The sequence below is a fragment of the Barbus barbus genome, assembly GCF_936440315.1.
Source record: "Barbus barbus genome assembly, chromosome: 1".
NCBI lineage: Eukaryota > Metazoa > Chordata > Actinopteri > Cypriniformes > Cyprinidae > Barbus > Barbus barbus.
Window position 1 is genome coordinate 35,888,569 of NC_136729.1, and position 26,784 is coordinate 35,915,352.

Below are 26,784 nucleotides of genomic sequence, written 5' to 3' on the forward strand. Positions count from 1 at the left end.
AAAGAACGCCTCACGCCTGTGATATGATGATTACATGGAGAGTAAGTGAGAACACGTGATGCTTAATACTGGATATATTGCAGAAATTTGAAAGATTTAAGAGGTAGACCAACAAATAGTGCATTATAATAATCAATCTTGGAAGTAACAAATGCTTCAATAAGTCTTTCAACATCAGACAGTGTGAGGAAAGGCCTACAGAATGCACATTTTGTGATACTCTTAATATGTGAAATCTAATGTCAGATCAGAAATCACACCAAAGTTACGAGCATGAGTAGATGTAATTATGGTACTATTGTCCATAATCAAATTAAAACTGCTACCTTTATATATATCTGCTATAGATCTGATATAATCTACTGTCTCCAGAAGGTATAATTGATGCTCAGATGTGTTTGAACATTCAGGTTTCCCAGTACCTCTCTAAACCATTCCAGACACAGGAATATGATTTCTTCTTCTTTAGGTTTGATTGATGCTGATTTGTAGATCTATTACATAACAACAATTCAGGCAGTTGATAACTTGCCTATTATAACTTGCCCATTGTGGGAGTTTGGAAATATCAAGTATGTCTTATGCATTGCATTAGAATGACAAGTGAAAGGGTAGGTCAGTGCCTCATACTTGATGATTTTCTCCTGCCAGTACTTCAGTGAAATTCCATGTTAAACATCTGTTAAGGAGCAGTTGGGGCTAACACACTCAAGAGGACACCTGGCTCTTGTGTATGCTGATTAGCAATCACTCCATGCATTGTTCTTAGCAGTACAAACACTCAGCAATAAGAGGACAAACCATTAGCAACATGTTAATGGAGAGTACCATTTACACTAATAAGACTGTGAGCATTTGTGTACTACACATTTGTGACTCATTTGTTTAACTCTGGAAATATATTTCCCTGCAAGTCATATCAATGCATTACATTTCCTATCAAACACTTGCTTTAGTGTTTAATCTCCCCAGCACATGCTCTTGATGCTGGGGAGATGAAGGCAGAATGAGGAGCTGTGGTTTACTCAGTTCAATGGCTTGGTTCTATCCAGGCCAAAATCAAATTCTAAATCAAAGCTCTTCTTACAAACTGGAGGTGCCCAAACAGCGGCCTTGGCCCTTGTCTGTGGAGGGTCACATATACTGTACACATGCAGGGGGATTATGGGATGAAAGAATACCACTGACTGTGAAATTGCCTGATTTCTGTTAGGTTGCAAAGGGGAAGCAGTTGTGTATAATTCTGGATATTAATCACAGGGACAGGGACTAAAGTGAATTTTTGTGCGCAATTGTGTTTCAGTGGACTTGAGTGCATCTGTTATGTGAACTGCAGGAGCTGCAATTTTACGTTGACTCTAAGAAGTTGCTTTTTACCGAACACATCTGGAAAGATTAGTTAATCACATCAAATCACAAAACATAAAAGGAAATGGCTGATAAATGGCAGAGGTCTGAGAAACCCCAGTCTGGGTTTCTCACTGGCTTTGCCATTGAGTGTGAGCCTCAGCTGGGTTTGATCTCTATCAGTTTGTGGTATTATGAGAGCATTGTTGGTGCATTCGAATCCTAATCCTGCCCTTCACTCCCCCTGATAAAGCGCTATACTTTAGGGAAAACTTAATCCTTTGTATTGGATTTATCATCCCTCTTCCAGCTTAAGCTTGAGAGAGCTCATGATGTGAATTTCCATAAGAGGCCAAGGACTAGCGATATCAATAATCATATTTATTTCGACAACTCACAGTGGTTAGATGCTGCTCACCAATAATTATCTTGCAAGTTAACTGTCCGAGATCTAACATGACACAACATCATACAGGCTGGTGGGACTTCTTTTACCTTGTATGGAATGCTCTCAGAGTTGAAGAGCGAATGTTGAAGCTCGATCCAGCCCTGGATCAGCCCTATCTCTTTCCCAGAGCAGCAGGTGACAGGCAAACACACAACACAAATGCCACCATGACTGTAGGAGCCGAATCATTTCTAGAGGCAAATCTGGCTTATCTAAGCACTATGGAGTGGCAAGGCTTTAATACATATTATTCACAAAGAGCATGATTGATAATGCAAATGTGTCCAGCTGCTAGGGTTGTTAGGCAGAGTGCTGCGCTGCTCCCGGTGTTTCTCCTTGAATCGCAGAGCTACATTAGAGCCACGTCCCCTGACACTGAAGCAGCATGTGGGAAGACCTCACTCTTCTGTAGATGCTTTATCCCAGACGTTTGTTTGTGTCCTTACTTTCAATCAGCGATCCGTATAGTACTGAGAGGTCCACAGGGACAATGGGTTGTGCAGTGGCTTTGTTTTTGTCTATCAAAATGCCCATCAATACAACATGAGATATCTGAGCCAGAAAACTGATTACCATGCTTAGAAGAACAGCACCCCCTTGTGAACATTTCACAGCCAAGACTGGCATGGTTTTATAAGAAATGCATACAGGTTTTTAGATTCCCCACTGGGTTCCACTGGTTTCTTGCAGTACATTTGCTTAATAATAATAATAATGATGATAATTATATAGCAAGATCAGAACATGCAAATGTAACAATATCTTTAAAACCATTAATCAGAAAACATTAGAAAGACATTCTCATCAAATTATGTTAAATGATCAGGTTGAATTTTCTTTATTGGCAACATTGTTAAGAAATTGTCAATATATTGTCTAAATGATTTTTGATAAATAGTGGCAGTGAAGGATACAAAAAGGAGACAAATCTCTGTATAAAAATGCATAACACAATCTTGAGCAGTCAGTTAAAAAGAATAAATAGTGGGATAATGAAATAATCATTAGTGGAGTTAACACTTTAGATTAGGGAACACATATTCACTATTAGCTGAAAGTATTAGTTTTTTTAGCCCGCGGAGCAGTTGGGGGTTCGGTGACTTGCTCAAGGGCACCTCAGTCATGGTATTGAGGGTGGAGAGAGCGCTGGACATTCATTCCCCCCACCTACAATCCCTGCCGGCCTGAGACTCGAACCCGCAACCTTTGGATTACGAGTCCAACTCTCTAACCATTAGGCCACGACTTCCACGGTATGGATAGTAGGTAAGGTAGTTGCAGGGTTAAGGGATCTAGAATATGGTCATGCAAAATAATGCATTCATATATTCTTTGTAAGTACAAATAAACATCCAAAATGTTAGCAACATTCATACTAATAAGCAACTAGTTAATACTGAATAGTATTCCCTATTCTAAAGTATTACCCTAGTGGAATATTAATAAAAATTCATAATTATTTATTACTGATCTGACACTGGATATTAACCAACCTGATGTAATGAGAAAACTTCACTATTTTAGCCAATTTCGTATGAATTCACACAATGTGATTTGTACGAAAATGTATGATTTTTAGAAAAAAATAATCTTGAAGGTCCACCACTAACCCCACACCTAAACCATCAGCAGATCATATGAATGTGTACAGATGGGATCATAAAAAATTCATACAAATTAGCCACAATTTAGCATGTAAAATAGTTATGAATTGCCACGAAATTGTTGATATTAATGTACACTTTATTGTATCAGGTCCTGTTAAGTGTATTTCTTTGACAGATCAGTGCTTTCACAATCAGGATGACTGAAAGAAGATGAAAATGTAATCAATAAAGGTCACAGCAGTTAAAATTTTCTTGCAATTTGTATGAAACTGCATTACAGATGCATATTTTTTATTAATTTATCTTATGTTTCTTTTATTCATTAATTAAACTTACAAAAGAGCTAATTATTCACATTTTGCATATTATTATTATTATTATTAATTTAAACGTAAATATGAAATGGTTTGTTTGTTAATACCTACTCTTACTGTTTGTCTGCCTTCCTGAAGAAATTTAACTATTAAAAAAGAACAGATGATAAATATGACAACTGAATGGGTAAAAACATTTGCTAGAAACAAAATATTATAGTATTCTTGAGAAAAGGCAAATGCATGTACAAAACGAAAGCTCACATTCTGTCCTTTTATAGGTTTACTGTAGAACTCAGTGTCCGCTTGCTGGCTCGCTCTTCGACACTCATTTGCAGATGCAGCTACAACAGAAATAAATAAAAATTCACAAAAGTATTTGACACTGTTATTATCAGTAGACAGAGCTTAGTGATTGGTGGTGGACTCTAGATGTGATCTCATAAATTGCAAAAACACTGTAAAGGAGTATAGGATGGTCTAGTACAGACATATAGAAGGTACTATTGTATCTCAAAGTCTTCCATGTTACACAGTTTTCCAGACAAAGAGACGAAAGCCCTTGTGTATAAGCCAACAGGTCTAACAGTTTCCCTGAGACACAAAAGCTTCATTGCCACAGATAAGCAGGAGACAGCTACAGAGAAAATGTAACTGCAACAAGTAAAATTTCTTACTTTCATAGCAGGGAATTTCTTACTTACTTGATGTGTGATGAATGATGCTGATTTTATCTGATGGAGAGAAACAATGCTTGTTAGCTCACACACACGCATTTTGTCTAGCTCTCCCAATGTCACTTTCTTTTACTTTTTCTCATATTCTCACTGTAATCTTTACATTAAGGAATCTCACTGATCTGTGAGATGTTTTCTCAACTGATAGGGACTGAGTGCAAAGTGATTTTGCAAAATGAACAACACAAGCAGCTTTTTTTATAAAAAGAGTTTTGATGCATGTGCAACCAAAAAAAAAAAAAAAACACTTGAAAATGGGGCCTTTGATTTTCACTTGAAATATTTGCATACACATATTAATGAATGATTTATCTAAAATATGTTTACTGATCATATACTATATACTAGCAATCAACCTACCATAGACACTCTCATCATCCTCTCTGTTGCTGATGATACTAGCCCTCAGCTGTTGTATTTTCTCCTGGGGAAAGCAATTTGTTAAACAGGTTTTAATATGCACTTTTTAGATTTCATGTCATGAGGAATCAAAAATTGATTTATTGGTTGTGTAAGGTAAAAATAATGAACTATTCTATTTAAAAACAATTTTTTTTCAAATGTGCATAGGGATTGACTGCTTCATAAACAGAAATGGTACAGTCCTGGTGCTAACTCAGAAATCTACCCTATCTGTTTATTAATCAATGACTTGGTCGGTGTCCCCAGCAGGCACACAATGTCATAAGACGTTGATATTTGGTTGAATTTCGGTTGCGACGTTGGGTGACCAAAATTCAATGTAGATTCAACATCTAATGTCAATGTTAAATTGATGTACAATACCGACGTCAACTGATGTTGAGATTTTGTTGTTTTTAGGTTGTGTAACCAAAATCCAACGTTAAGTCAACGTCAAATATTGACGTCAACCCGATTTTCATTTTCAACCAAAATGCAACGTCTGTCTGACGTCATGTCCAACGTCAACCTGACGTTACATAGACATCTGGTGCCTGCTGGGTCACGTCATAGCTGTGTGGGCAGAGTCGGCGTAGGGGAAAATTATCCTTTCCCCCTCATTGGAAAAGCATGGTGTTGACACAGAATGGTCTACATAAAATAATTTCTGACGCTCGACAGAGCAAGATACGTCAAAAAACTGATCCGTATTGAGTCGGACTGTCCGTACGGTATCTGTGACTGGCCAAACGACCCAACGGAATGACTAGAGATGTCGTTTCCCGACACTTTTTGTTACCTGATTGAGTCTCCAGGCAAGAGACAGCTTATTACAAGCCAATACTTGACAGCTTGTGAAAGTAAACATTTGTCGTTTTGTTTTGCTTAATTTTCATAAAGTGATAAAGACTAGAGTAAAAGATTGTCATACTTTTTATTGATATATTAAACAATTTTAACATTGACAAAACATAGGTAACATTAAAGTTCTACTGAAGTGCCTTGAAATCCACCGCATTATGTGGTGTGTGCTAAATGTACAGTATAGCCTAATCAATTTTACAAATACACATCGTAAAATAAAAAAAAAGATATAAAATTACATGAAAATATCCCTTACTAGAATTAACTGTGGTTACAACCAAAAAAACATGGTTACTATGGTAAAAAAAAAACTTGCCACACAGCAACTTTTCGGCATTGCACCAAACAAAAATCTATCTAAATCATAACAAAAAGTAAAGATCAAGCGCCTAACAAGGTCTCCGCACATTAATTTGAAGGGTTTGTTTTCCCCCACGGCATAAACGGACATGACGTTTTTGTGGGCGTTCCCAGCTATGCCGACCAAGTCTAGGGCTGTATCCGAAATCGCCCCCTGGACAACCACTTGGACAGCCATTTTAAGTGGTGTTCGAAACCATAGTGGATGTTCTCGAGTGCACTCATTCAATCCCACAATGCACCGCAAAAACGAGCGTACAAGCGATGTACACTCAACGGCTAGAGAATCCCCAGAATGCACTGAGAGAGTCACACGCCGAATGAATTCCCGCGTCTCACCAGAAGATGGCGCCCACAGCTGAATCATCCATCCATTAATTTTAGAAGCGCTCGTCCACGGCGTAATACAACACAGGTACAAATTAATTGTAAATTGACTATTAGGGTTTATACATAATTTCCGTGACTGAGTTCTAGATAAATCCTTCGATCTTACTATTGGAGCTGCCCGTATCAAATTATTATTTAACAGGAAGCAAACTATGCAAAAGCGGCAGTCCTTCCGGTGCACTTAGTGTCCGAATTCACTCACTCGTTTTCATTCACTCCTTCAAGTGAACTATATGAGTGGACTAATGTAGGGAATAGTGAATGAGGGTATGGGGGCGATTTCGGATACAGCCTATATCAATTGCACTTAGAAAACAGAACTTTTTCAAATCTTAAATCAAGAATTAAGATTGAAAGCGTCTATAATACAGCAGCATACTATGTTCTTACTACTTTAACTGGGTAATAATAGCTACTAACCCTAGAACTTAAACTTAAACCTAAACCTGACCTACCAGCTACTTTCTCAGGTAAGTATACTGCAAGTGTACATACTAGGGGTGGAATGGTTCGCGGAAAAAAATCAAACCGTACGGTTCTCCACACACGGTCCGACACGCCCCAGGACCGCGGTTCAACTTAAATCTGACAACTTATTTGCATTATGGTTTGTTATAAATAACATGTTAAAAAAACCAGGGTTCGGCTAACGGATGCTTCTGTTGATGGATGCGCATTCTGGCTTCCCAGTACATTACAACAACAGCGATGAAAAAAAAAAAAGTGGACAAACCATTCACTTTTGTTCAATACGAGTGCCGTATGCTGGAATATGAGCATTTATTCAGTCATCACCCGGGTGCTGGTAGCGTGCGCGCGCACAGGTGAGACCTGAACAGCACACGTTGATATCTGTGTTTAAACTAAACTCATGTAAGCTTTGCCAGTTTAAACATTTAAGAGCCAGAGGAGCTCGCGCACGCGGTGAGAAGATTTGTGCGTGCGCTCATCAGAAGCGCGCCAACCCGCGCCTCAGAATGCGCGCAAATATTAAGCTCTCCTACTGAATTATTGTGTTTGAATGGACAAACTCACAAAAATTATGTCAAAATGCCCTCTTGGTAAGTATGCTATAGCAGACATAGTCGGCTGAACGTACAGTATCAGTGCACTGGATCAGTGCATTCTCTTAAAGTGACAGCACTTTCTTAATATCCAAGTGGATGCTGAACACTGGTGGTGGTAGAGGAGAGACCCCCCCCCCCCCCCCCCCCCCACATGATTGTAAAGCGCTTTGGGTGTACAGCAATACACAATAAAGCGCTATATAAATGCAAAATATATATATATTAATCAAACAGCAACAACAAAGAAATCACTCACTGCTCTTGACTGAATCGCTTTTGAAACTTTAATAAAGACGAATCTTTAATTTATACAGTCAAATATGCAATGCTGTTTTACATTTGATTACTTTATTCAATTTTTATACCTAAAAACCCCCCAAAAAACTGAAAATCACAGTTTATTTTATTTGTATCTTTACTCTATTGTATTTATTTGTGCTGTTGCTTGTAGTTAGATAGATTATTCATATTTGACAGTATAGTTTTTCCCTAAACATACCGAACCGTAGCGAAACCGTGACTCTAAAATCGTGATACAAACCATTCGTATTCTATTAGTATTAGCATTCTATTAACATACTAAAGGAATTCTAAAGGGTCAACCATGTCCATTACCTGCTGGACGCTATCCATTCCCTTCTGAAGCCTCTGCCAGTCATTGAATCGATCCAGAGCATCATCTATACTCAGAGAGCCTATCTTCACCTCCTGCTGAAGTTTTATCAGCTCGTCCAGTCCTGGTGGCTGACTGGGCACAAAGGTGTCATAAGTGGTTGAGATGCTGTCCCTCGGCCTTGCTGTCACCATGGAGACCAGAAAGCAGTTAAAATGTCAGCTGTATGATTTAACATTTTTTATTATTATTTTTATTTAAAGATGAGAGCAGACTCATAACTTCATGGTGCATATAAAACTATTCAATTTTCAGACAGACAAATCTCACCCTGTCTTGTGGGAAAAGAGTACAATGTTTCAGCATCTCCTTGTGACTTTTTCTTCTGGAAAACTAAAAATCCACATAAATACAACACATCATGATTAGAGTTCTAGTTATTACTTCTACACTGCAGCAGTACACCACACACATCTGAGAAGTAGTTTGCATTATCCTGGAGAGTCCACTAGGTGGAGGCATATATTCAAAAACATTAACAGTTTATTTCATGATATGAGGCATGACAATACTGGATAATAAGCAGATGCTTCCAGATAAACAAGAAACAGTCCCAGTGAGGGCTAAATAGTCAATTGAATGAGATGCAAAGCCCACAGAGATCAGTGAAAGCAAGCAAATAGAATTTAAGGGAAGGATGCATTCGGTGATGAAACTGATCCTGCTTTAAATGATGTGCTGCATATGTTCTGCAGAGCACTGTGTCAGCATTTCCCACTGTCGTGGGTTAGAATTAAATCTAATCCTCTGTTAGAGAACCTTCTCTTTTGGTCATCATTTAAGACATTACTTATAACATACTCATAAAGAGCACCATAATGTCCCAGCGTTTGATCTGACAAAGATTTCAAAACTAGCTGCAATCATGTGGAATTTTATGCGGCAATGCTGCATTCTTGGGAATCCTCGTTCGTTCTGTCGTCATCCCCTGAGAAAATCAATTATGCTGTAATTTTCATTTATCATGGGTTTTGTTACACTTGTGAAGTCCAAGTTGCTGTAGTTTTGAGTCCAAAGATACAACACACACTAGCCCCTCCTCTAGACTGGTTTTCAGTCTCCTTGAACAGACAAAGAAATCTGATCAGTGCAGACCCTCTGTAGAAATTAATGGAAAAACCTTGCTTTCTTTCTCTTTGTATTTTCATGTTTTGAAATAAGAGAGATGGAAAACGTGTAATTCGCAATGTTGGCCCTTCTTGGCCCCTTAAGCTGCTCTGATTGGTTGCAGATGCTGTCATAGTAGTCTAACTGATGTTTGTGTGTGTGTGTGTGTGTGTGTGTGTGTGTGTGTGTGTGTGTGTGTGTGTATGTGTATGTGTATGTGTGTGTGTGCGTGTGTACATACAGTGCCCTCCAAAAGTATTGGAAGAGTAAAGACAAAATCGCTCTTTTGGCTGTGGAGTCAAGACATTATATTACAAATATGCATTATAGTTACAAATATGATTAAAAGATGAATACGAGACTACAGAATGTCACATTTTATTATTGGGTGATTCAACACATAGATGTTTTACCAGCTAAGAAGTTCAGTACTTTTAGAGTTTCATCCTATCTGATGTGAGCATAAGTATTGGAACAGTTGCCTCACAGGTCTTTCTAAGTGATCAGCTGTGTCCTGTTGCATTAATTCTTCAGATATTAAAAGCAGGGAATGTGTCGTGTCAGTTATATCCATTACTTCTGCATTCTGAATCTTGCATTCGATGATGACACACACAAACCAGGATGAAGACAAGGGTAGGGCTGGGTATCGTTCAAAAATGTTCGATACCGATACCGATACCTTGAGTTTGATACCGGTTCCTGAACGATACTTTTTTCGATACCAGTTTTATGAAATCAGTTTTAATAAGATTACATTATCTCAAAAAACTATTTTTTTTAGCTTGTTGATATTTATACAGACTCAAAGCCTCATCTCCTGAGCCAATGCACAAAGGAACAAAATATATCCAACACAATAAATAAATAAATAATTTTAATAAAGTTCAAATTGTTTTCAGTTTACACATCTGTTAGGCTACGTTTACATTAGTTGGTGTTCATTTTAAAACACATAGCTCAGACAGAATTATCATTTTTAGGTTGTTAAAGACTTATATAAAGACTGTTGTGGTTAATTGAATTTTAAATCTTCATCCACTTTCATAAGTGGGTGTTTTATTTTCTTTCACCATATGTTTTATTGTTATTAAATTCTGGTGTAGTATGTCTAATTATTTGAATGCATAAAAACAACTTAGTTTGAATTTATTCTTAAAATAGCCTTATGAAATGTTTTATTTGGTACCGAACGACAAGACGTTTTTCGATACTCGGTGGTATCGAGGCAATTCGGTCGGTGCCTAAAAAGTATCGAACTCGATACCCAGCCCTAGACAAGGGAGCTGACTTTGAGAGAAAGGCAAGCGATTTGAATGCTAAAACAAAAGAGGAAGTCAGTTAAGAGCTCTAGCAAAAACAAAGGTGTGGTATCTAGCCGTACAATTGGGAAGTAAAGCAGACGAGACAGTAGTAGCGAACACTCAGCATGTTTACTCAGTTCTCTTCAACTCACGCTCACTTCATTACATCACATCTGTCGCGATACAACAGCTCATGACTTAGTATTTCAAAATAGTAGTCAAGTGCAATGCTACTTATGAACACAACATTTTCCCCCCTTTTAAGAACATACGTTGGGGTAACCAGACAGCAAGATTAATTGCTTAATCAATCAATTATTAATCTGAAGCAGAGTCATCTTGTGCATTTAACCAACCTTAACTCTCTACTCTATATAACACTGTAACATATTTGAAAACAGTAGTGGTATAGATTGTAACAATTCTGTATTATTAGAACTTACTGAGTCAGGATAGCACAACTTAGTAGCATAAGCAATGTAGGCACAGTGCATGCGATACATCAGATCTAAGGAACATAATCATTTAACCAACTAGGTTTGTGAGTGTTACGTTTAGGTCTAAGGATATGAGTATTGGTACAGTGACCAGCATTCTCAGCAGGCGTTGTTGTTGTTGTTGTTGTGCATGGGAATGCAGTGAGATTGGAGGCATTCCAAGTTTTCCCATCACTCAGGACATATGTTCCCACTCCCAGTTTTTTTTTTTACTTTGAGAGGGTCTGTGAACTTCCTGTGTCCCTTAGAAACATGCAGATGGTTCCGAACTCTCACTTTATCCCCCTCCTGGAAGCAAGGAGGGCGTGCACCGCGCTTGGCATCAGTATACCGTTTTGTTTTCTGTTGCAGCTGTGCAACTCTTTGGCGAACAGTCACATCAGTGGGTGAGGACACAGGAGGAGATGGCAGAATAGACAGCCTTGTGCGCATTTGCCTGCCATAGAGGAGTTGAAAAGGTGAAGTACCAGTTGCAGCATGTACACCTGCAAGAAGTCAGTTACAACAGGTTTCCACGGCAGATGTTGCTGGATGGCTGTTTGGACAGTGTGTTTGAGCACACGGTTAAATCTCTCTACAGCACCATTAGCTGCTGGATAGTAGAGAGAGGAACGATGGTGACGTATATTCCGTTTTCCCAGAAAAGCAGCAAAGGCAGCAGATGTAAACTGAACACCGTTGTCAGTAACTATGCTCAGTGGATTGCCATGGCGACTGAATACCGATGACAGAAAGGAAACCACAGAGTCCGTAGTGACGGTGTGAGTAAAGGAGACCTCAGGCCATTTGCTGTAAAAATCGATCAATGTAATAGCAAACCTGCAATCAGATGCAGCAGTGTCAAATGGTCCGACTATATCCACAGCTACTTTCTGCCATGGTCCATCTGGCAGCGGCACCGGCTGAAGAGGAGCAGGATGTGACTTCGCAGTTTTGTCATTAAGTTGACATACATGACAGGAACGGACAGCATCATGAACTTGAGCGTCCATCCCTGGCCACCAATAGAGATCACGGAGTCGCTGTTTAGTTCGCACCTCCCCTTGGTGTCCTTCGTGCGCTATGGAGACCAGTGTAGAGCGAAGAGCAACAGGTGCAATCAGTCGTGAGCCTCGGAAGACAAAATTGTCCTTAACAGACAGTTCCAGTCGCAGCTGATAGTACGGCAACAGTTCAACATCCAGTCCCTTGGGTGAAGGATCCAACCATTAGAGATCTGTGTACAAAGTTTGTTTAGTCCAGGACAAGAAGCACATGCAGCTTCAACATCAGCAGCAGATGGAGAATTACAGGTGGCTGACAGAAAAGCAACAAATTCCTCATCCACATCATCATCATCCTGAGCAACAGCATTATCTGTGGAAGAAGCAGGTAAGGGCACACGTGACAGATAATCAGCAGGAGCATTTTGGGAACCTGGACGATATACCACATCATAATTAAATGACATGAGGCGTGCAGACCACCTTGCTACATGAAGTCCAGCACGGCCAACTCCTTTAGTGGTAAGCAGGGTTGTCAGAGCCTGGTGATCTGTACGTAGAGTGAAACGGCGGCCCCATAGATAAGTACGCCACCTCTCAACAGCCCACACACATGCTAATGCTTCCTTTTTTACTGTGGCATATTTACGCTCGGCAGCCGACAGCGTGCGGGAAGCAAAGGCTACGGTGCGTTCAATGCCATCTGGGCCGACCTGGGAAAGTATGGCGCCCAGACCATAGTTGGAAGCGTCTGTGGAGACAATGGTGTGCATTGCAGGGTCAAACAATGCCAAAGAAGGGCTGTTTGCTAGCAAACGTTTTACTTCAGTCAAACTTTGTTCAGCCTCTTTTGACCAGCTGAATCCATTTGGAGCATGTAAGCAGGCGCGCACTGGAGCTACAACAGTGGCAAAATCAGGAAGGACTTACTGTACCACGACATAAGTCCAAGTAAGGAGCGCAAAGTAGATGCATCAGAAGGTGCAGGGGCATCGATTATTGCCTGCAATCGGGACTCATCAGGACGAAGGCCCTCAGCAGATACCGTATGTCCTAAAAACAGCAGGCTGGTTTGCCGGAAATGACACTTGTCTTTATTGAGTTGTAAGCCAGTGGCTTCTAGGCGCTGTAATACCGCTTGAAGTGTTTTGTCATGCGAAGCCATGTCACGTCCGTGAACGATAATATCATCCAGATAATTTTCAACCCAGTCCACAGTCCATCACGAGTAATAAAGGCCGTGAGATCGCGACTGTCCTCGTGCAGTGGTACTTGGTAGTAAGCATTAATCAGATCAATAGTAGTGAAGACAGCAGAACCTTTAAGAGCAGCGAGCAGTTCCTCCATGTGGGGCAACGGAAAAGAGTCCACGATTACAGCTTTATTTGGCTCTCTAAGGTCACCACACATTCTGATTTTCCCAGATTTTTTCTGTGTAACAACAATTGGTGAAACCCATGCGGAAGCATCTATGCGTTCTATCACCCCAGCTGCTTGTAAGCGATTTAACTCCTCTGACACAGCACAGCGAACAGAGAGTGGTAGGCGGCGAAGTTTTTGGCGCACAGGTGTGACAGTTTCATCCAGTTTTACACGGTGTACAAAGTTTTTAGCACATCCGAACTCTGTTAACTCAGCAACAGTGCACTGTAACACTGGCACAGGAGGAGCAAGGGAAGAAAGGGCATTAAAAGGCAGTACTTGATTGTTCTCAATCCTCACATGCAGTGCAGACATGAGGTCCCTCCCCATTAGTGGTGTGCCTTTTTCCACAATGAAGAACGTAGCAGGTACTGTGTGGTCATGTAACGAAACGTTTTCTGACAAACACCCAACTACTGGAATTTGAGCTTTTGCATAAATCACAAGCCTGGCTGTTGGTTGTGACAGTGCAACATTACTGAAATGGCACGCATAAGTATTATAAGGCAAGATAGATACAGAGGACCCGGTGTCAACCACCAAATTCACCACTAAGGCTTGATCGGCAGAGGTAGATATGGTTACTGTACTTGTAATGCTGGGCGGGCGAGCTGGATATTCTGTGTACAGAACAGTAACCTCTGGTAATTCAATTTCATGAACCTCACGCGTGCCTGACTGAGCGGATCGGCACACTTTAGCATAATGTCCAGTCTTCTTACACTTTCTGCAGGTTGCAGCTGCAGCAGGGCAGGTTGCAGCATCAGCTAAGTGTGCCTCCGAGCCACAGCGGAAGCAGGACTTCCTTTCCCCCCGTGAACAGAATTAGGAGGCGCATGTGATGGTTTCCCTCTCCTGCGCTTTACTACGTGCTGCACTGCTTGTACGGGGGCGGTAACTTGGCGGGAGTTTGAAATGGATTTAGCCTGATCAGAAGCAGATTCAATCTGACTGGCTATCGTGACAGCTCTGTCCAATGTGAGGTCAGTTTCCAATAAAAGTCTCTCACGTATTCGTGGGCTAAGCACATTTTCCACTAACTGATCGCGAATCATCTCGTCAGCACAGGCACCGAATTCACATGTAACGACAAGTTCGCGCAAAGCAGCAACGTATTGTATAACTGTCTTGTGAGGAGCCTGGCAGCGTTTACGGAAGGCGTGACGTTCAGCTACTATGTTCGCTTTTGGCACAAAGTAGGCTTTTAGTGCAGCCTCTGCATCCTTATACGTCGTACCTATGTTAGGCAATGAGTAGAAAATCCGCTGGCCCTCTGTGCCGAGGCAGTGAAGCAGTACAGCTCTCCGTCTTTCGTCCGGCCAGCAGTCCCCCGTTGCGTCAATCACTCGTAGGTAGTTTTCAAAGATCCGCAACCATGTGCAGAATGGCATAGCAGGCTCGCCGGGGCAAGGCAGGAAAAAACTCGGGAAAGGCACGTTGGCAACAGCCATCTCTGCGACCAAAAATAGTGGAAGAAAAAAATGTTAATCCTTGTCGCCAATTTGTGGTATCTAGCCGAGAAATCAAGAGTTTGGAAACCACCAGCGACACCAGCAACCACCAGCGACCTGATCGGCTGAGAAAACAACAGTGGTTGATGACAGACAAATCATAAAAGCTGTGAAAATTAATCCTAAAAGACGTGTCTGTAAAATCACCAACAACTTCCAGAAAGCTGGGGTGATGCTCTGACAATTTACTGTCCTCGGGAGACTTTGACACAGAATTACAGATACTACACAGCAAGATGCAAACCTCTGACCAGCACCAAAAATAGAAAGGCAAGATTAGAGTTTGCAAAAAAGCACAAAGGTGAGCCAGAAGAGTTTTGGAACTGTGTTTATGGACCGATGAGACAAAGATGAACCTTTATCTAAGTGATGGGAAAGCAAAAATGTGGAGAAAAAAGGGAACGGCAATGATCCCAAGCATACAGCCTCATCTGTAAAGCATGGTGGAGGTGGTGTCGTGGCATGGGCATGCATGGCTGCCTCTGGAACAGGCCCTCTCAACTTTACTGATGACTTAATGTATGATGACAGTAGCCGAATGAATTTGGAAGGGTACAAAACCATCAGATTCATTGGGAAGTGACCCAAAACACCTTGCCAGTTCAGTCAAGGAATTTATAAGGGCAAAGAAATGGAAAGTCTTAGATTGCCCAAGTCAATCTCCAGATTTAAATCCTATTGAACATGAATTTCACCAGCTGAAGAGGAAAGTAAAGGCAGAATCTCCCCAAAACAAGCAACAATTGGAATTGGCTGCATTAAAGGCTGGGAAAAGCATTTCAAAGGATGAGACCAAGAGTCGTGATGTCTATGGGTCCCAGACTCACTGCTGTGATTGTGTGCAAGGGATCTGCAACTAAATAATAGCTTTTAATCTTTTATATCTGCCTTATGTTCAACTGTCCCAATACTTATGCTCACATCAATGAGTGGGATAAACTCTAAAAGTGCTGTTCTTTTTATTTGGTAAAACATATATGTGTTGAAACAGCTAATAATAAAATGTGACATTCTGTAGTTTTGTCTCATATTCATCTTTTAATTATATTTGCAAATGTCTTGACTCCACAGCCAACAGAGCAATTTTGTCTTTACTGTTCCAATACTTATGGAGGGCAATGTATGTTTCAGTGAGCAGAGAAGTTATAAAATTCCATGTGACTAAGCTCAAGCTTAACCCTTATTTATTTCCATATTATAATAATGATCTATTTGTTGTATTAATGAATTTTTGGGCAAGTGAATGACAGACGTGTATCATATGCAGCTGTCATAGAGCAATAGATCCTGACCTCCATCACTGCCCTGATGTAAAGACCAACTCATTATGACACGGTATTCACAGCAGAGGGACTCGCTAATGATGCACTCTTCACAACCTCTCTGAACTCTCTCTCTCTCACACACACACACACACACACACACACACACACACACACACACACAGACATGCACACAAAGTCCTCACTCTCAAATTGCTCACTGCAGTGCTGCCGCACAGCATAAAGATAGGAGAAATATGGCTCTAAAACAGTAGCAGTTCCTACACCCTAAAGGCTTGTGGCCCGTTAACACACTGTGAACAGAGTAAAGGACGTTTCAACCACTCAAATTGAGTTACACTTTTTCTCAATTGCTTTAGCTCTCTTTATGTATTTATTTATTATTTATCCACTCAAAACAATAAAGTGAAATTATTTTACAACAGGTACTTTCTTTTTCAGACCAGGTTTAAGCAAATTGCATGTTTGGCACATGTGGAAACAAGTACAGTTGTCTACAATATGCACAATAACTAAATGCACATGGCTCATTGATCATAACTAACGAGTCGTTTCTCAGTGAAACTCTTCAAATTCTTCAAACATTCTTTCACTGTGTGAGCTATCACATGCAAAATTATAAATTCAATTCTCAAAATCTGTCAGACATGTACAGTCCAAAATTATCTATGACATGAAATGTTTGTTATCACTACTAAATTGGCAAATTACCTGCCATTGTAATTCAAATAGGAATCACTGTCTTACTAATCAATCAAAAAAGTTGATTGTAAATGGGGACATTCCATAGGCGTAATGGTTTTTATACTGTACAAACTGTATGTGCTATTGCCCTACACCTAATCTTAGCCCTCACAGGAGACTTTCTGCAATTTTACTATTTCATTTTTACAATTGATTGTTCTGGTGCAACTTCACACAATCAACAAGGTGCGTAAAAAAAAAAAAAAAGAGGGGACAATACCAGCAACACTTGTGATGTCAAGGGTTCAGAAAAAAACAATCAACCATTCAAGTTTGGAGACATATATGGAGTTTGCCCATTTTTGAACAAGGAGAGACATCACAACCATTAACAACAGCTACATGTATGTGGAAGAGCAATAAGAAGATATGACAATATCTTTGCAAATATTAATTCTGTCAGCATTTCCTCTATAGGCAGAAAAAAACAACAACAACAAAAAAACAATCAAATGACTATGAACAACTTTACAAGGTGCCATTAGAGAGGAATAGTGGAGTGAAGGAGCTGTGGTAATAGTATGTTCTCAGGTAAACCATTGGTGTGCAATTGGTATACAGTACAAGGAGCTTTACTATACTTCAAAGACGCCTGTGCATACTTCCTGAAGTTGTACTTTCTGTTTTTTGTGGATGAGGCTGGGTTCAGTCTAGCCAAAGGCATGCAATCTCTTTGGACACTGACCCACAACTGGCACACCAGGCCAACGTGGGGGCAATATTACATTGTGTGCTGCCATTTCTAAGAATGGTATGAGCACTGTAAGAATTACAGAACCTCAGACACTTTGAACTTCTGAGATGGACAACACACACACAGTGCATTAACATACAGACATCTGTCTCCACATCCCACCGAGAGAAAATGCGGGAAAACGCCTCTCTGAAATATGCATCAGTTCCTTTTCATCCCCTCTTCCCCTCACCCATACTTCCCTTCACTCAACTCACTCAGAATGGTCAATAGTAGAATGTAATGTTCTACATTAATGCAAGTGATATTTACAGTCATGTTTGATATCATTTGAATTGTCTCAGGGCATCTGGTACAATGGTCTCATTCTTACAAGAAGTAAACTAAAAGGTAATACAGATCCTAAGAGTTTAGAGATGTCCCAGTGCCTTTCATGCTAATTACCTTCTGTCCCAAAAGGTGTTAACTCGACTTGATCAAAGCAAATTCCAAATGTTAGTTCCTTTCTCCATTTCGGGGGATGTTTATCTTGGTCAGAGTACTTAAGGAAATGTGGCAAAAGGATCGGGTGATTCTGTAGCCAGAAGCCCGTAGTGTGTGGTGTGTTTCAATACTTCACACTATGTATTTCTATAAAGTCAGGTATGCATCCTTTACTCGTAGATTTATCTTTGAGAATTCAATGTTTGTATTGATATGATTTGATCTCTCTGAATTGGCATAAGACATGCAGTATTTACCTGACTGATAATAAATTGTTACATTGTGATGTTTTATTAACAAATTTCGGGAGGAGCACGCGCAGATAATTAACACGGCCAATTCACCGTCAGCAATCACACAGTCTATCCTATCAGCCGAGAGAGAACTTCTATAAATAGACCAAGCCATCTTACCTTCATTCTCTCTACAGTTTTTAGCATCCCTCCTCCACAACTCCTCACCATCAGCCCGCTCCTACCCCAGCGTGGGGAGGAGCACGGGGGGAGCGCTCTGGGTCCGGGCTAAATGCCGAGCTCGGACCCCTCTCCCCGGACAGGGGGAGTGCCCCGGGTTCAGGAGTAATTTACAGAGCTCGGAGCCCTCTCCCCGGACAGCACGCCAAACACGCATAAACCTTGACTCTGTTCATTATACGCAGGGGCGAACTCGTGAATGACCTTATTCTGTTTTACTCTGTAATTATTGACTCTAGTAGATTACGTTGTATCCTTGTTAGCAACATGAGCAACCGAATGAACGAGTAAATATAAAGTCAAGAGTTAACTAGAATAATCAAATATCAGAAGAATACTAATTAGAAATTGACAATCAATTTGCATGTCAACCTAAATACAAGCTCATAATATAATGGAGTCAGATTAAATAATAAAATGGAGTCAGATTAGAGTTTAACTTAAATTGAAGAACTTTGCACATTGAAAAGACCGAACACGCAGGAAACCTTCATCCACCATATACCTTCTTTGGGCCAAATGTGTGGACCTTACAGTGGTGACCAGCCTCCGTGATCTCCCTACTTAGGCGAGTGACGTCTTTCCAGCGCGAATTTCGATTTGATTCTCACTAACGGAGGACATGAGGTTTGAGCTTCTTCTTCCATGTCTACAAGCTGTGGTAAGTTCGTTCCTTTTATTTTTTAGGAGTGTTGAGGGAAAGCTTTTTGCAAATCACATATAGACACATTTTTAGAACGGGTCGACATACCCATTGTTAGACCGGAGAGCGTAGAAATCCGGTGGGAGGAGAATTAGCTGGAAAACATGACTTTTCAGGGACAGTACAACAGCAGTGCAGATCAGGAGATCATGGAAATTCACGCTGTGCATATAAAAAATATCCTTCTTCATTTAAGTGGTAAAAGATTGAACATTAAATGGAAAAACAACGAAATCATATCCTGGTTTTTGGCCAAAGGAGAAAAATTGACATCTAAATCAAAATCTAAAAAAACAACAGCTACCATCGTCTACTTACTTCGGAAAAACGACCTAGAAACATTAGCCGAAAATGAGTGCACAATAGCGAGTATCAAAGAAATCGAGAAAGCGCGTTTGGATGAATTGCAAAAGCTTAGAGCACAGGTTGAGGCATTTACATACGAAAGACAAGGTTGAGCAAGAAAAAGTGAAAACATGGCGAGAAAAATAGATGCGCTTCAGACGAAACTCCAAACCGGCAATAATTATATATCGTCTCTTGAAGAATGTTGCGACAATGTCGGATTTCCAGTGGCTGCAGTTAAGCAGCCTTTTTGATCTTTTTTGATCTACTTTTGATCCTAATAAAAACAGCGATAGTGACAATGATGATGTAGCCACATTAGAGAGTAAAACACGGAGAGAAACTCGTAACCGAGCTCCCGTTCAGAGACATGAACAAAGTCAGAGAAGTCCGATTATAACAAGAGCTAACCTTAAACCCAGTGAAAAGCCCTCCGCGTCAGCTAGAGTTGCTGTACTCAAAACCATGACAAACGCGAATGATGAAATAACCAAGATTAGCCGCCCATTAACATGTGAAGAGTGTTCAAGACATAAACAGATAGTGGGAATGATGCCTAAAAGAGGGCCATTCCAACCCTACTGGGAAACACTGATGTTACAAGCCACAGTGTACAAATTAGAAACTAGGGACGTATGGCAAATCGCACTATTAACCATTCCGGAAGAACTCAAAATTAAACCCTCAAATGAAATCTGGAGACGTAGTCTAGCGAAACAATAATGAATCTGACGAGGCTATATATGAAAGATTAAAACTGGCGCTGCTAGACCTGAGAGGACCAACGAGCGTGGATTGGAGCAGGATACTAGAAATTAAACAGGGAAGCAATGAGCCGTTTGAAACATACGCTGAACGTCTGTGGGTGACATACAAAGAACATTCCGGTCTAGAAAATGCAAGCCGTGATCACGAACCGTTATTACAACTCATAAAGAACAATGCTGGCACTCCAGTCCAAAATGCGTTGTCAAACGGATTAGATCCAGCTGAAAACACGTTCAGAACGATAGTAGATTGGGGTTCAAGGATAGAAAACAGATGGAAATCAAAGGCCCTCAATATTGCATCTGCACAGGGGTTAACAGAATGGAAAAACACAAATTATTCTAACAGAAATGGGGCTGAAAATGTCCACCTCTTGGAAGAGGTGATTTGCTGTGATGACTCTAGAACTTTTAGTTCAGAGAAAGCATGTGCCACTGCTCAAGATGTGCCAGTTTCAGTCCTTAAGGTGATGCAGCACCATAATAGCACAGAGTCATGTACCAGAATGCATGGTGTAAAGGAAGCATTAGGGAGTCATGAAAAACCTCAAACTCCAGGAGAACACAGCAGACAAGGATCTGGTGCCAGCCTGTACAGGGGGCACGAACCGCAGACCTCCTTGGTGGTTGATATAAGAGACCACCGATGTGTCGTCGGTGCAAACTAACATAGGGCAACCTCTTAGGTCTGGGAGAAAGTATTTCAGAGCCTGAAACACGGCCAGCATCTCGAGCCTGAGCATGTGCCAAGCGAGATGATGACCCCTCCACAGACCGTGGGCAGAGTGGCCACTCATGACCGCTCCCCAACCGGTGAAGGATGCGTCCGTCGCTAGCGTACGCGGCGACACAGAGCTCCCAACACTGGGCCCTGGGACAAGAGCCAAGGTTGTCTCCACATGTCTAAGGTACGTAGGCATCGCCGCGTGACCTTGATCATGTGAAGCAGGTTTCCCCTTGGGGAGAACCCCTTGGTCTTGAGCTACCACTGTAGGGGTCTCATGTACAGCAGGCCAATAGGTATCACGTTGGACCAGCTGCCACCAGACCCAGCAGTATCTGAAACTGCTTGACAGTGAGTGACTGGCCTTCTTTCACCCTCCTGACTTTTGTGAGGATTGACTCGATCCGAGCAGGAGACATACATGCCTGCACCGTGGTCGAATCCCCACCACCCCAGATAAGTGGTTCCCTGTAATGGAGAAAGCACACTTTTCTTGGGGTTCAGTCTTAACCCCAACACTTTTAAGTGAGCAAGAACAACACCTCAATGTTGAACCGCCCTCCGCTCTGATTGAGCGAGAATCAATCAATAGTTGATATAATTGAGTATGCGGACGCCCCGTAGCCGCAGCGGAGCTAATGCGGCGCCCACACACTCGTAAAAGTGCGGGGTGAGAGTGCTAGGCCAAAGGGAAGTACCTATACGAGGAGCCAGCACGTGGCTCTCGCCCAGCAGCCCCGTGAGCTAGAGAGCGGCGAGGGAGAAACCGCTGGAACGCCGCCACCTGCCTCCCGAACCAAAAAAGGCTAGAAGGAAGACCATGTCGCGGTCTTTCTTTCAATCTGACAAGGTCAACCAAAGATGCCTCTCCGCCGCCACCAGGGCTGCCACAGATCGCTTTGACGGTCTCCCTGGCGGCGCGGAGAGACAAATCAGCAGTTTTGCGGAGTTCACGGAAGTCCTCCGCATTAAATCCCTCGCCCTCATCCAACTCCTTGAGCAGGTCAGCCTGGCATGCCCGCAACACCACTCGGAGGAAGACACGAGAAACGCCGATGCCGCTGCCCGAGGGGAAGTAACCGCAAGGCGGGCTTCTGAACTCGAGGAGCGGTCATGGGATCTGACAGGTGAGGATGGAGATAGAGACTTGCTCGTCTCCGATCCCTCCATCAGATCCCGATGCAAACCCCACGAGCGCCGTCCTCACCCCGCCTCAGCGGAAGCGGGGCAGCGCCGTGGGGAACGCCAAACACACACAAGCTGTGTGTATCCCCCGCACACAAAAAACATTTGCAGGAAGGAACACACAGCTCGTATTGCGCTTCTCCCATATTCCAAGCCTAGTTAAAGACAGACAGACTGACAGAAACACAGAGAGCTAGCTGAATGACAGAAAGCTGACGCCGGTTTCACCGCACGTGCTTTTATACCAGCTGGTCATTACATCAACAGCCCGTGACGTCCCTCCCATCCATTGGACAGATTTCATTGGTATTCAGAGCCGGTTACGCTGTAGGCATTCCCCAAAGTGTCTCCTGACGCAGCTCTAGTTCCTGAAGAGGAACCGCTTTTTTTCAACATTGCGTCATATTACGTCATATAAGGGAGTCGTGTGCCGCACTCTGCTTTGAGCGTGCGCGAGTCAGTGTGTTTTCGGTAGTTATTTTTATTTCAATTTACCTGTCAGGACATCGAGTCCACAGGTTTCCTAACAAGAAATAGGACGGTATCTTCCGGGCTTCGGTGCGTTAGTGCAGGTGAAGAGACTGGACTTCACTAATGCATCTGCTTCAAACACCGCAGTGGTGTGTAACGTAACAGATGTGATGGAGGCCAAGTGGAAAAGCATGGTCAGCAGTGAATGTGATCTAAACTTGTGTTTGCTTCTCCCAGCATATGCCGTCTGAGAGAGGAATACTGCAGGTCACCAGAGGCTCCACAAGAACACAGCACTGTCATGTCCACTACACCTGCTCTTCTCTCCAGATCCCTCCAGTCAGAGGATCAACATGATGAGGCTGTTGGTGTATATCTAGCACAGCCTTCACCATTTAACACACTTTAACAACACATTAGTGTGATACCCAGACTGAAAGATTGTTAAATGTTTTTAAATGGGTCAGATGGTATTTCTTTTGGTAGTACATGTTTGGTACATCTACATCTACATATATATATATATATATATATATATATATATATATATATATATATATATATATATATATATATATATATATATATATATATATTAACAGTTGAAATGTTTTGTTTTGAGTTGGGTATTAACAGTGCTATGAAATAATATTTGTGATTTAGTGCTGTATAAATAAAACTGAATTGAATTAACCATAAATGCAGATCTGCTTGATTGTGATTTTATTTTTTATTGATTGTCAACAAAATGGGGCCATTCAAAACCTTTATAAAGTCCTCCTTCATCTGTAAACTATCTTCTAATGGCTGACACAACACATGCACCATAGGCCCAGCGGACAACTTCTATCTGTATGCTGTCATTATTGATTGTGTTATACCAATGGCATCAAAAAGTGTTACTTATAGGTAGTCATGACCTAAATAGAGTTAACTTGTAATTGAGAATCAAAATTATTCAGACTGTTTTAATATTAAAATCTTTAACAATGTATTTATACATGTATACAAGTATTTAGCTTAGAGTAATAAATGATTTATGCCCTAAAACGTGTCTGCTGGCCTGGAGGTGTCTATGCTTTCCTCGCATTTCCCACACAAGCACCTATGAATCAAAAACTTGTTTATCTCTCTCTCCTGCGGTAATAAGAAACGACTATCACATAACGTTAGTGTCGGATATTAATGAGTGTGACAAGCATGATCAACGCTTATTAGTTTATATTACTGGTAGTATCGATGCTAGCATTGCTATTGCCTTATTACATTAGCTAACGTGTGTATATCTGTAAGCTAACACTGATCTCTCACCAAACACCTGCCTTGTTCTTCTCACATCAACCCAATTTGTCTTCTCTGACCGTTGTTCTGTCTAATCCTGGCCTGTCCTGCTCATTTGGCTGCATAGCAGGCTCATCATTTTATCTGTGGTCCGTTATACGAGTGTAAATACACATTTAAAATTTCCTCAGCGTCCAATCTGTCATTGCGATCCATTGTTTTCCTGTGGTTTAAATGGACCGCTCTCCCTTTTGGAGAATGGAGAGCGCTCTCCCGCTTCCGGTTTTGGCACGTTTCAGATGCGGAAGTAAAATTATCTCACAAAAACGACTCCAGAAGCCTTAATAGCGTATTTTAAAGTATCTTTTAAAGAAAATCTAGTTCCTACAGTATTTGTCTATATATCGAGACTCACTGGAGTCTCTAACCTGCAATATACCCTTTAATGATTATCTGGCAATAATCGCGGAACTTGCGCTGTCTTATGGCGGAACCCATTTTTACACATACCATAAATTATTTTCAGCCAAATGTGCGGTACGTGTTGCTCAGTTGAATCAGTGCTCCTATTGGGGCGCACTGGACTCTGATCTCCACAACAGAGTATTTTTCAGTTGTCGCAATATATCATGCGCAGTCTGCAGGTCAGTAGCTCACTCGACCATCTCATGCCCTCAAATTATCCCACTATAATACCCTGCCCAGAACTGATGCAAGTCAAATCAACCAGCTACGTCCCTCGTTCTGCAACTACAAATCCAATATCGGATTCCAGGAGAGAACTTATCTCATTCTCTAGTAATCAGCAGCTATGTGGAAACTTTAACAGAGGAAGATGCGTGAGACAGCAATGCAAGTATCTCCATGACTACAGTTATTGTGGCGGGGCTCATGCCCATACAGTATGTCCAGTCATGAAAGCTACCAATAAAAGATCTAGAAACTACATATCGACTCAAGTCAATATTTCTCATCTATCCTCTGAGCTTTCACATCACCCAGACACTAACTTCACTAGTTATGTATTTTCTGGCCTCAAACAGGGCTTTAATCCTGGCACTACATGGATCACAGAACATCATTTGTTACAATCTCCAATCCGCACTCGCAGAGCAAGATACAGTAGATAATCTAATCAAAAAAGAAGTTGAGTCAGGTTTTATGATCGGGCCACTCCCCCCTTTGAGATTTTTCGCATCAGCCCTATCGGAGTGGCTACCAGAAAATTTTCGGGAAAAAAAGCATTTGATAATCGACCAGCTCCTCGTAATTCCCCATTTTCTAGCATAAACAGCCTCATTCCCCTTGCAGAATATTCTCTGCACTACCACGTTATAGATCAAGCGATCACCATGATCAAAAATGTAGGTTCTGCCTTCAAAGTGATGCCTATCCACCCATATTCATGGCATTTATTTGGGATCCGCTGGTGTGGAAGGTTTTATTTCTCAGTAACCTTTGGATGTAAAAGTAGCCCTAAAATTTTCGACATGTTATCAAAGGCAATTAGTTGGATTCTGTTCAACAACTATTCAGTTCCTCACCTAATCCACCTGCTCGACGACTTTCTTAACATCTCCTCCCGATACCATCCCAGACGAAAATATCACAACAGTCCAAAGAATTTTTGCGGATCTGGGAATCCCCATCGCGCAGGAAAAATCTTTAGGACCAACACAATTCATCGAATTTCTGGGCATTGACCTGGATTAAGTCAAATTCCAGGTTTCGCTGCCTAAGGAAAAAATCGATAGAATAATCTTAGTTGCTTCCTCCTTGGCAGAGGGCCATAATTGCTCCAAACGCGATCTCCTATCCTTGCTCGGTCACCTTAACTTCGAAATGCACATAATCCCCCAAGGCTGCCCCTTCATCTCTCATCTCCTCGCACTCGAATCTTCCCGTACATGACTTAGATGATCAAATTATCATAAATCAGGCTTGTCGTAATGAGATCAGTTTATGGATTACCTTCCTTAAACAATGGAATGGCTTAACTTTTTTTTACAGCTATCTGGTTTTTCTCCCCGATGACATTCAATTGTTCACCAATGCAGCCCAATCCGTCGGTTTCGGGGGATATTATCAAGGGCGTTGGTTCGCGTTTCCAAGGCCCCCACCCCAGATACTCGACTCTTCCCAGTCCTCAACACTGTTCGAATTCTACCCTCTAGTTATCGCCGCCTTTTTTTGGAGAAAAAATTGGACGTCAAGCAGCATCTTAGTGCACTCTGACAACGAAGCGACCGTTCAATGCATAAATAAAGGTAATTCCCATTCCCTCGCTCTCATGCTACTAAGACGTCTAATCTGGATTTCAGCATGTGATCAATTTATTATAACTGCTAAGCACATTCCTGGATCCAAAAATCTAATTGCTGATTCTCTCTCTCGTTTTATGTTTCAGAAATTCAGAGATTCATATCTAACAGCTTGGAGATGTTTAAAAGCATTTCACCTCTCCTATAACCTGCCATTCCCCGATTTGTCTCTCCTTGCAATTACGTAATTTATTTCCTACGTCAATTCTCTTAAGAGCCTCCAAGCCAAATCTAGGTTACTTAAGTGGTGTTCAATTTTTTCACAAACTAATTTACG

General features: G+C 41.4%; 1 protein-coding gene across 1 annotated transcript in view; it reads right to left on the reverse strand.

Annotated features, from left to right (window-relative positions):
- Positions 1-2,606: 2,606 nt before the first annotated feature.
- Positions 2,607-26,784, reverse strand: part of LOC306871044 (B-cell scaffold protein with ankyrin repeats-like) — a 170,796-nt gene continuing 146,618 nt past the window's right edge. Inside the window, exons 10-16 of the mRNA XM_079418714.1 lie at positions 8,480-8,542; positions 8,152-8,333; positions 4,814-4,877; positions 4,421-4,450; positions 3,981-4,060; positions 3,828-3,862; positions 2,607-3,602 (exon numbers count right to left, since the gene is read on the reverse strand). Coding sequence (XP_079274840.1) covers positions 3,830-3,862; positions 3,981-4,060; positions 4,421-4,450; positions 4,814-4,877; positions 8,152-8,333; positions 8,480-8,542 — 452 coding nt within the window. The 3' untranslated portion in view covers positions 2,607-3,602; positions 3,828-3,829. The remainder of the gene's footprint in view (positions 3,603-3,827; positions 3,863-3,980; positions 4,061-4,420; positions 4,451-4,813; positions 4,878-8,151; positions 8,334-8,479; positions 8,543-26,784) is intronic.